Source organism: Ciconia boyciana, chromosome 15 (genome assembly GCF_034638445.1).
Source record: "Ciconia boyciana chromosome 15, ASM3463844v1, whole genome shotgun sequence".
Classification (NCBI taxonomy): Eukaryota; Metazoa; Chordata; class Aves; order Ciconiiformes; family Ciconiidae; genus Ciconia; species Ciconia boyciana.
In genome coordinates this window covers 6,044,651-6,055,480 of record NC_132948.1, presented here as the reverse complement: position 1 = coordinate 6,055,480, position 10,830 = coordinate 6,044,651, and the positions used below count along the sequence as shown (strand labels likewise).

General features: G+C 39.2%; 1 protein-coding gene across 1 annotated transcript; it reads left to right on the top strand.

Moving 5' to 3' along the window:
- The first annotated feature begins 1,622 nt into the window (after positions 1 to 1,622).
- On the top strand, positions 1,623 to 10,440 carry LOC140659928 (solute carrier family 2, facilitated glucose transporter member 11-like). The gene is made up of 12 exons (XM_072880216.1): positions 1,623 to 1,646; positions 3,681 to 3,779; positions 4,223 to 4,383; positions 5,968 to 6,092; positions 6,349 to 6,478; positions 7,060 to 7,208; positions 7,774 to 7,961; positions 8,110 to 8,220; positions 8,729 to 8,830; positions 8,995 to 9,070; positions 9,769 to 9,896; positions 10,234 to 10,440. Exons 1-12 carry the CDS (start codon positions 1,623 to 1,625, stop codon positions 10,438 to 10,440), a joined length of 1,500 nt encoding a protein of 499 aa, XP_072736317.1.
- Positions 10,441 to 10,830: the final 390 nt, after the last annotated feature.

Here is a 10,830-nt window from a genome sequence, read left to right as displayed (position 1 = left end):
GGATATCTGTAAGATATCTGCTAACTAGTTGTTAGCATTAATTATGAAACTGCACATCTAATAAAGGGAGCTGCAGCACAGTGTAAGTAGTAAGAGCACAGAAGCAGTGCCGTAACTAATCAACATAAATGGAAAAGACATTATGCATTAAGGACATTAGAGGAGGAAGACTCTTAACCTACCAAAAGTAGGAATCCTAAATTGAGGTACAAGACCAAGGAGTAAAAGTTACAATATGTATAAAGTATACTAAGTAGAAGTGGGTGAAGCAGAACATGAGAAAACATGTGCAACAGGCTGCATTTGAGAAGGAATGCCCCACGCTGGTAGCTACATATTATTGCCTGCTTGTGTCTTCCCCCAATATCATCTAAGCAAGGCAAATACTAGCAGCTAGCATGGTATTTCTTTCCTTTGTCAGATGCATATTATGTTATTTCAACTTTGTACAACTTTACAGAAAAGGAAATTAATTCTTAGCATCAAAGGGACAGTCTCGCCTGTGCCCTAACAACAGCTTGTCTGCTGGAGAACCTAATCTGGAAAAAAAAACCATCATGAACTCTCAGCACACATGAACAACAAAGTACATTTCATCATGAGGACCACATAAGGATGGGAGAAATGGCCGGGTGGCGCCACATGCTACATTTCAGACATTAGCTAGAGATTCTGTGAATATTCTTTGCATGTGATATATTTTCTAGTAAATATGACTACTTGCATCCAATAAGCCCGTTATGATTTCTTCATCCTCACCTTCTTTAACTGAAGCATACATGGCAAATTTAAGCCATTTACCAACTTAATACATACAAAACCCTCTTAACTATGAAATAAATGAAGTTAAAGCCTGAGAATTTTCTGTCTGAAGGAAGAGACAGCACTCCAGCTATGGAGGTTACAGGACAGTTTCAAAGCAATCTTTTTTTCTCACAGACACAAAAATAAATATACTAACGGCAAATGCCAGACAAAACTGTGCATGACATTGAATCTTCCTCTCCCAGCAAAGGGAAACCAGCTACTATTAAATATTCAGCTGGTCAAATCTGGTGTGCCACTGCAGAATAGTTAAGTTTATACCCCATTCCAAAATTACGGAACATTTCAATTCCTTTAAGTAATGATTAAGTTACGATGTGCTCCAGTTGCCATCACATGAAGAGAGAATAGCTCTTTCCTATTATATGTCAAAGTCCTATAGTTCACTGTCCAAGCCCCATCTAAGATTCCCAGCAGATAACTTTGTCTTTATGTTTCTCAGCTTATACTGAAAACTAAGCGAGTTATGATTATTGGAATAATGTTTAAAATCGATGTCTCAGCTCCCTATCCCCCTAGCACAAGACAGAGTTAATGAAGTATACAGGTTCCCCGCAAGGGAGACCATCTTGTTTACTTGGGCTAGACACAACCATTAGTTGAAATATTTAATCCAACAATTCTAAACTTTGTACAACAGCTGAAATATGTGTAATTAACTCAAAAACCTTTGAAGTAAAATTTAACTTCAATAACATGGAACTAGTTCAGTGACACTGCTATTGCATAATGCGAGCATTTTGTTCTTTTGGCAGGTATTAGCCAGTAAGCAACAGGAACCGGCTCTTTGATAGGAGATGGCTACCTTCTTCTCTGACCTGGTGAGTACCTGGTCACTTTTTCTCAGGGCTCTGACTTATAAATGACAAAGCTAACATAATACTAAAGATCCAGAGTCCTTAAAGATTGTAAGCTCTTTTGGGACAGAGACCATCTTTCTCTTCTACATTTAAACGTCACCAAGGGCAATGGGGCTTGGGGCCATGAAAATCATGTTGCATAGTCTTTTCCATGCAATAAAATAAAATAAAATAAAATAAAAATAAAATAAAATAAAATCTAACAAAAGTCTTGGCAGTTCCACCACTGACAATGCTATTGTATTTTTGTCTTCTGAATTACTGAAAACAATACTAATTATTAAGCACTCTAATTACTTCCCAAAGTAATGAATCGATTAACTGTACTGCAAAAGGCTAAGAAATTCATGACATAAGCTTTAAAATAAATTACTTTCCTCATTTCATCCAAAGATAATTAGTATTATCCCTCAAGAGCTTCCATAGTCTTAAACAGGGAAGAAGTGATAAGTATTTCTTGCTCCATTTCTCAACTGCCAGCAAGAAGCTATTTTGCTTTCCTTTTTAAGTATTAAAATTGTTAATTTGTAAGTCTATTGCAAAAAAAAAGGAAGAGTGAGAAGGTGAGTTCTTAATTTGTTTGAATGCTTTTGCCAATTAGCAAATCCATTGAATTTGAGACAGGATTTTTAAGGAAATTTAGAGTCTTCTGGTCCACAGCTTCTTGGTTCTTGTCATGTGATAACTTAGGAAATCCAGCTGTGGACTAATTAAGTAACAAGCTCTTGAAGGATGGACCTAAGAACAATAAAAAAGAGTGTTCTAAGTATCTCCCAGTCCAGCATTATTCACACTTGCATTACTTTGTTCCTGCCTGATTGCATTTTCTACCAGCTTCTCTTCATCCAGGCACTGATCTCCAAAAAGCTGTGAGCTCATGAAGTTCATGTCTGACATGAAAAGAACACAGAGATGGTGTGTTCTTTTCACACACAGATGTGTCTGGCCTGGCCTGTGATGTACTGGATAAAAAGGGAGAAGCAGTTAAACCCCAAGGGACCCTGAACAGATCCTGATGGGGCTAAAATCACAATTATCCTAGGTTTGGTCTGCTAGGTACAGTCTAAGCTGTTTGAGGATAGCTCATCTAGCCTTGCAGGCACTTGGAAACAGTACGGGTGACCAGTGGTATCACATACCTCAAAAAGGTCTGAGTAGTTATATGTTCTGTTTTTCCTTATTTACAGTTAAAATTATTTCATTCATCAAAGCAGCCAGTGTATCTCAATCCCTAATCCTTGACCAAGGAAATTACAGACAGACAGTATCTCCCTAGCCTGGAAGATGCCAAGCCCTTCAATATGCAAGCACATACTTTCATGGTTAAATAAGTAGAAAAAATAAAATGTTGAGAATGGATAAATTATATCCCAAATCAAATTCAGGAAGATTTTTGTTTTAATGCAATTACAGTGGCTTTTCCAAATTATTATCTTCTCTTTGTAGTCCATGACTTTCTGAAAAAGTTGAATGTTAAAAGGATCTTTTCTTTATTATGCTTGAAGATACGACACAATCAGAATTGAAAGCAGAGAGTACAATAAAATGTTGTTGATTTTTAATGCTGTACTTTTGTGGCATAATTTTATGGTTTGATGTACATAGGCTACTGCAGATTGCAGACAAGGAAACTGCTTCCGTCTTCCCCACATCCAGGATTTGACACCTTTATCCAGCCAACCTGTCAGATATTGCAGGCATACAGTGAGAACTGTACTATCGGGAACATCTTTTAAAACTCCTCCTTCTCGCAAGCAAAAAGTAGTGGATTATCACACTTATACTAGCACTTAGTCTTGCTATGGCACTGTGGCTGATGATTGTACTTTGGCAGTAGGTTAGAGGGATTTTGGAAAAATGTTTAAATCCAAGAGGATTTGAAGTGGACAATGCAGGTTTCCATAGGGGAAGGACAAGTGTGGCTACAAAGGCTCTGGTCCTGCACAAAACTAGATTAATGAGAAGCTGATGGAGCATTTTATTTTTGCTTTACAGGTTCAGTTCCAGGGACTATTTCAAATGATCTTAGTGCTGGGAATTGGTGGTAGTTTCCCATATGGATTCCATATTTCTGTCATCAACTATCCTTCTGTGGTAAGTAGCCATCTCCCTGAGGTTGGAAACACAAAAAGTAGAGCCTGAGCTTGCCATTCCTGCATAGATTTCAAATATACTGAGCATTCAGCTGATACATCTATGCCTTTTCTTGGGCTAACAGTTACATCAGCTCTGTAGAGTACTTCTCCTTTAAAGAACAGGATGGTACTTTCTGTTTTAAATAAATTGTTACCACATAGTGTACAAGCCTCCAAAGGAAGGCAGAAAATGTGCTTCCAGCATGCTGCCTCAGGAGGCTTACCGACCAGTACAAACGTGAAGGTTTTGCAATGTGATCTCAGCTGACTTGTTTTACTAAGAAAGTTAGTCTCAAAAGAAGTCTAATATTAAAACCACAGGCTAGATCTGAAGTACAACAGCCAAATAATACGAAGGGATCTTATACCCATTGTCCAGTCAAATCTCATTTTATTTTTCAGCACATCAGGAAGTTTATTAATGAAACCTGGATAGAGCGACACGGCTCTCCCCTCCATCCTGAGACAATCATGCTGTTGTGGTCCTTCATTGTGTCTGTTTATGGGATAGGAGGATTCCTGGGGAGCCTCTGCTGTGGCTACCTGACTACAAAATACAGGAAGTAAGTGTTTCTTGTAACAGCTCAATAGTCAGAGAGTACAGGGAAATACCAAGGTGAATAAATAAACCTCTTCTTGGTTGAAGGGGTCTGATTGAAGACTAAACTGATTTGGTTTGCTAGCACATCCACCTCTTTCAAGTAGCAAACAGTCTTTTATCTTGTTTATCTGCTCTCCCCAGTGAACTGTATTTCTGTAAAGGATGCATTCATCATCACATCACTGGATCAATGCCTCTGGCAGTAGCAGGATAGTGTACCTGCCTCGTGTTCTCTTCAAGATCGCCTATGACTCTCATAAAGATCTCCCAAGCTCTACAACCTCAAAAAAGGAGCTGCGTGTCTTGTTGTAACACATTATATGCAGTTACCACCTGGAAGGCACTGTGTGGAAGATATCCTTAAGTGTCAAAGAAGAGCCAGATTTCCATTTAAATACACTCATTCTGGGGTGATGACGTTATATTAGATATTCAGATCTAATCTAATGAAAATGTGAACAGAATAGAAAAGAATAAATCACCTGTAACTATGCTGTAAAGATACAATCAGTGCCAAACAAATTATCCAAGAGACATCTCTGTTCTTAGCAATCCTTTTTACTGAAAGTCAGTTCCAAACTGTCTTTCCCACTGGATGGAGAAGGGATTCCTCACCCGTCTGGTCTGTTCTCAGTGCCTTGTGTGTAACACCACTAATTTCATTTGCAGAGAAATTGGCAAACATATCTACTTGGTGTGACGCACTTAAAGATCTGCTCCACAACCCACTGATCCAGAGGCCCCTCATATGGGTCTCAACAAACCATCTTAGCCTGCCTGCAATTGTGTTCTTTCCTATCAGGTAAGTGCCCCCAAGAAATTTCTTGTGGGACACTGCCTCATCCCACATTCAGAGGGTCTCCCAAGACTGGAAACAAGATCACACACTTCTCCCATGGGTTATTTAACACGTGATAACCTAGTTGCTGAATCACAGCCTTCTAAATAGAGGATCTCTGTTAATCCTTAATGTGTGCAAGAGGACTCTTGTCTAGCAAGCATCACAGCAAAACAACTGAGTGCAAAAGACTTTGATTTGAGCCTGAGACATCAGGGTTGTGAACATACCAGCCCACGATTCACACAGAGTGTCTTTGAAATACGCCTCTCAGAACTCTTTCTGCCATCTCAGATCATATCCATTTAGCCAAGAGTGTCTTAAATACGAGCCATTCTAGAGTGGGAGCCATGGACTCAGATTATTTCTGGGGAACAACCTGACATTTTATGAGGAGTTCTAGCCATTTAAAAATCTTGGTGACAACCTGGGCAAGTTCTTTGAGCTCTTTCCCCACTCGTACTGTGGAAATGCTGATGAAGTGTTCCAACTGTTTAAATTCTAAGCTAAGAAATATTAATGAATTCAAATCTAAAGGATCCTGAAATTTTAAAGAATCACTTTGACTATCCAAAGTCAAAATTATTTCAGCCATGCCTCAAAACAGCAGGAATTACTGTACCATGCTTCCTGTCACAGCAAGATTAGTCAAAAGAGTACAAGACATTCTAATTTCACACTAAATTCTCATGGGCTTTTTTTTTTCAGAAAAAAGTGCCAAATGGGCACCAACCTGATCATGCTGATAGCTGCACTTTTCATGGCCTTCAGTAAAACAGCCAAATCGTTCGAGATGATTCTGGTCGGACGCTTCCTCTATGGCATTGGTACAGGTATGTGCTCATGCCACTGTGGAGAGCAAGCATCCTTGCTGTCCCAGGATTGTCTCTACAGGTATTGCCATTCTTGAAGAATGATTTTTAAAGCATATATACCAGACACTTAATAAAAGTGAACGACATCACCCCTTTCGCCAGAAATTTTAATCCAAATCCCAGAGCGAATGGAAAGAATGTAAGAGAGGATGGAGTCAGAAAGTTAAGCTTTTCTCAGTATTTTAACAGTCATTTATCCTCTTCTATGTTAAAGGATTTTCTCTCAATATACATCCTCAGTATGTAGGAGAGATTTCACCCAAGAAGCTGCGTGGATTTACCAACTCCACAGTTTCTGTTTTTCTGACACTGGGAAAACTCACAGGACAAGTTATTGGACTACGGTAAATATTCCAATCTTTCTATCAGGTTACACTAAAAGTAGTAGAAATCTTTCTATAACCTTACCCTCTCACCTAGTCAGTGACTGAGAAACCCTTTCATCTTCCCCAAAACAGACCTTAGCCTATGCCAGAAGAAAAGTTTTTATCATTTTTGAGGCAAACATATAGTTTTAAATACAGGAGAAATCAAAATTAATTACTCATAATCTGATTTCTTCTTATTTCCACACCCTTTCTACCAGGCAACTTCCCCTTCAAAATTTACTACACTTACATGAACAGTCTTAGCAAGATGTTTTGGTCCTGTGGTCAAACAGTGGTCAAATCAGCCTCATCAGCTCTCTAAGACAGTATATTGGATCCTAATGATATTTAGAAAGTTTTTCAAAATGCCAAATAATTTCTTTAAAGTTGTCAGAAATGAAAATAGCCAAATTTGTGAAATTTGCTGAATTATCAATTCAAGTGTTTGCTCCACTGCATACTTGAATGGAATTTGAGCAATCCTCATCACTCAGAAAAACTTTCTGAACATTCATTCCATTATTTCAACATAATTTTGTTTCACATACACTTTCCAGGGAGATTTTAGGAAGCGAAGCTTTGTGGCCATGGTTGTTAGCATCTAGTGGACTTTCAGCATTGGTTCAACTGGTTACCCTCCCATTTTTCCCTGAATCACCATCCTACCTCCTGATACAGAAGGGTAATGAGGAAGCCTGCAGGAAAGGTAGAGTGCCTACTTTCCTCACATACTTCATTTGATATGTTAGAGTGACAGCCTTTGTAGGAGACAAGAAAGCAGGGCAGAGCTGTGCAGCACAGTGCAGTGCCACGGAGTAATAGCAGAGGCAGTTCTAAATAAAACAGTTGAGGTACCTACGGCAATACATCTGTAATAACCTGGGGCCTCACTCAGTCTCATTTAATCAGTTAAGACAAGAAAGATAGATATATATATTAGCATGTGTAACATTTCCCACTTTGTTGGGAACTACTTTATTTCTTTAAAGGAAATGGTTTAGGCAGTTCTTTTTTTATTAAATAAAATGTACTTAAATGTTTACTGTTTACAGTTAAGTCAACTCAACATTAGAAAGATATGCTATGCTGACAACCAGAGAAACAAAATTCTTCCATTTGCCTGCTGCCCCAGACCCAACCAGATGGCAGAAGCAGACAGCACCAACACTAACACCTATGCCAATGGACAGGCAGACTAAAGGGTTTAACGTAACCACTCATGATGGAGCTATACCGGTAGAATAATCCACTCCCCTCTTTCTCTCCAACAGCCATCAGGAAGCTCTGGGGGGAAGGAGACCATCAAGCAGAAATTGATGACATTATGAAGGAGAAGGTTGCAATGACAAGCACGAAAACCTTGCGTGTCCTCGAAGTAATAAAAGAGCGGTCTTTGCGCTGGCAACTTTACATCTTGATGACTGTCATGACCACCTTGCAGCTCTGTGGAATCAATGCAGTTGAGTGTTCTCTTTATCCCCAAAACAAGAGACAACTCTAGGCAGTGTTACAAACCCCTCTAAGTTACTGGCTGTTAAACCAGCTTAGAATTGCATCACAATTGCAACACTTTTTTCACAGGTGCATTTCCTCTCTGCATTTTTCAGATATACTTCTATTCTTTTGAAGTATTCCACACAGCCAGGTTTGAAGAATACCTTATCCCATACGTGTCCCTGGGAGTTGGGTTGTGTGAATGCTTATCCTCTATACTGTGTGTAAGTCTTTTCAGGCTTGAGTTTGAAGGAAAAATTTAATGTAGTCAACAATTGTACTTTTCCTTACTTGTAACCGGGCTCGGGGAAGATTTGCATAACCTAAGACACATCTTCCTGCTTCTGCAGAACCACGTGCAGGATAAAAGGCAGCTCTTTTCCCAAATTATTTGCACGACTGTATGCCTTTAGACTCATTTTTATTCTGTAAAATAATTTTCTGATATTCTGGATTAGATGTGTGTATGTATGTGTGCACAATTCGATATATACCAGCCAGCAAGAAAGGGAACTGTCTAACAACAGCCTAGGTTGACTAATAAACACAGTTTAATTAATAATGAATTAGCTTTGAAGAAGCTAATCAAATTCATTAGGAATTAAGAGACTCTCAAATGACATTGATTTCTGGCTATTATTTAGATAAGTCTTCTGTGAAGAACACACGGAGAGGGGAGGAATTATTTCATTTGAGAACTGGGATTTATGACCCATGTTTTTTGCTTTTCAGAGCACCCTTATAGACCGATTTGGGAGGAAGGTGCTGCTATGGGGAGGATACACGCTGATGTGTTCTGTGCTAGCGCTCCTTACCATGACCCTGTCACTGCAGGTAAAGAGGTGGCAGCCTTCTGGCTACTTACACAGCATCAGCCCACCTTTCCAGTCTTGCCTCACAGGATATGAACAAAAACTTGAGTCAGTGGCCAAAAATACAGAGCTCTGCTATTCTGTCATTTATCTAATGGTCTGATATCACTGGTTTCTCACTTTTAGCATCAGTTTTTCTGGATGCATTACTTCAGTGTTATCTTGATCTTCCTGTTCGTTATCTTCTATGGAATTGGACCATGTGAGTACATCAATGGCAATGTTGGGAGGAACTTTTGTATCATATTGGTTGGTGGCACAACTGGCAGAGGAAGAACAGACTAGTCCCATGGTAAAAAGTTCTGGAAATTAAAGAGGGAAGGGCAGATATGTACAAGTGGGAGACAGGAAAAGGATACAGACACCTTGAATTTTATTGCTGATGACAGGACCTAAATAATTTAAAATACAGTATCATCTTCTCCAGAGGGTTTGAGACAGAAATTTCAGAACCATTTTTAAAATACTCAGCTAAAACAGGATTCTGGGCATTGCCAGGTATATTATAGTAATCATCTTCATTAACTTAACAAGTTAAGCTTTATGTCTACCAACATGCTTCAGGTGGAACTGACCACAGGAACCAAAACAGGAGTTGGTTTTATAAATTACTGCGCTAACAATGGCTACCAGTGCAATACGGAACTGCATAGATCCACTGGCACCAGAAAAAGGATTCCAGTATGTACAAGAGAAACCTAAATTAACAGCTGAAGTCCTAATTTAACAGCTGGTAGTCCCTTTCTGGAATCAAGGTCTTTCACCTTCATAGCAGAGGCCACCTGCCAGCAGGCCACCTATTCAGCCTGTCTGCCATTTTCTACCACTGCCATTGTGAGGATCTTTGACAGGAGCAAGGAAACAAGTACACCTGGTTTGTGTTTTGCTTTTCTTTTTCAGCTGGAGCCACTATATCTATCATGGTTGAAATCTTCAGCCAGTCATTCAGACCATCAGCCTTTCTGATTGTTGGCTGCATCAACTGGATGGGACTGTTTGTACTTGGGATGATTTTTCCATTGATTGTTGTAAGTGACTCTAACTGGATGCCTCCCTCCAGGCTAATACACCTCTGAATGCTGACAGGGAGCAAAATAATAGCAATAAATTGCAATGACATGCAAAGCTTAGAGCTCTGTCTAAACACCGAACCTGCTCAGGAATCCCCCAGGCCTGTCAGAGGAGCAGCAATTGGACTCAGGTCAAATGTGGCCAGTGGAAACTCCTGGTTTGATACCCGTCCTGGTTTGTGTATAGAGCACACCTTTGCATTTTAATTACTAAGACACAGACTTGCACCCAAGGGTAGGGAAATAGAAATTAGATTCTCATTTTCCTTACAGTGTCTCCCATTTCTGCTTGCAGGATAACCTTGGACCCTTCTGCTTCCTTATCTTTTTGGGAATCCTTGCTTTATCAGCAATTTTCATCTACCTGTATCTCCCTGAGACCAAGGGAAAGTCAATCATGGAAATAAAAGCAGAGTTCAACAAGCTGAATTTTGGAAAAAAAGAAACCTCAGTCATTGAAAATAACCTTCCTAAGGAACAGTTGTTCTGCACCAAACTCTGAATGTTCAGAGGAGAAATTTGCATCTCTTAGAAAAGACAGGAAACAATGTTGCAATAGAACTAAACAGGAAACATTAAAAACAGACTGCAAGCTCTTCTGTGTCTTATTCCTTTTTTCTTTTTTGAATACAGATACAAAAGTCATTATGCTAGAGTTTTATTTCTTGCTGTTATCTAAATATTTTCACAGGAAATTTCATCACTTAGTTTTAAGATCTACTGGATATAACGAGATTTTTTCTAAAACAAAACCCCTTTTATGCTAGCCTACCTTATGAAGTTTTAAAACATTTCATTAACAGTTCATAGGGCCCAAATCCTGCCACAAGAACATACATACAGGCTCTGCTCACAGCCCTGGACCCACAACCCTGGGCCTCATTTGTTCTCT

What these genes read in the sequence shown, in the direction of transcription:
- LOC140659928 (XM_072880216.1), top strand. Translation starts at nt 1,623, where the DNA reads ATGGCTACCTTCTTCTCTGACCTG. An exon ending in CTACCTTCTTCTCTGACCTG is followed by an intron (nt 1,647 to 3,680) that starts GTGAGTACCTGG and finishes TTTGCTTTACAG; the next exon opens with GTTCAGTTCCAGGGACTATT. An exon ending in CCTCTATGGCATTGGTACAG is followed by an intron (nt 6,093 to 6,348) that starts GTATGTGCTCAT and finishes TCTATGTTAAAG; the next exon opens with GATTTTCTCTCAATATACAT.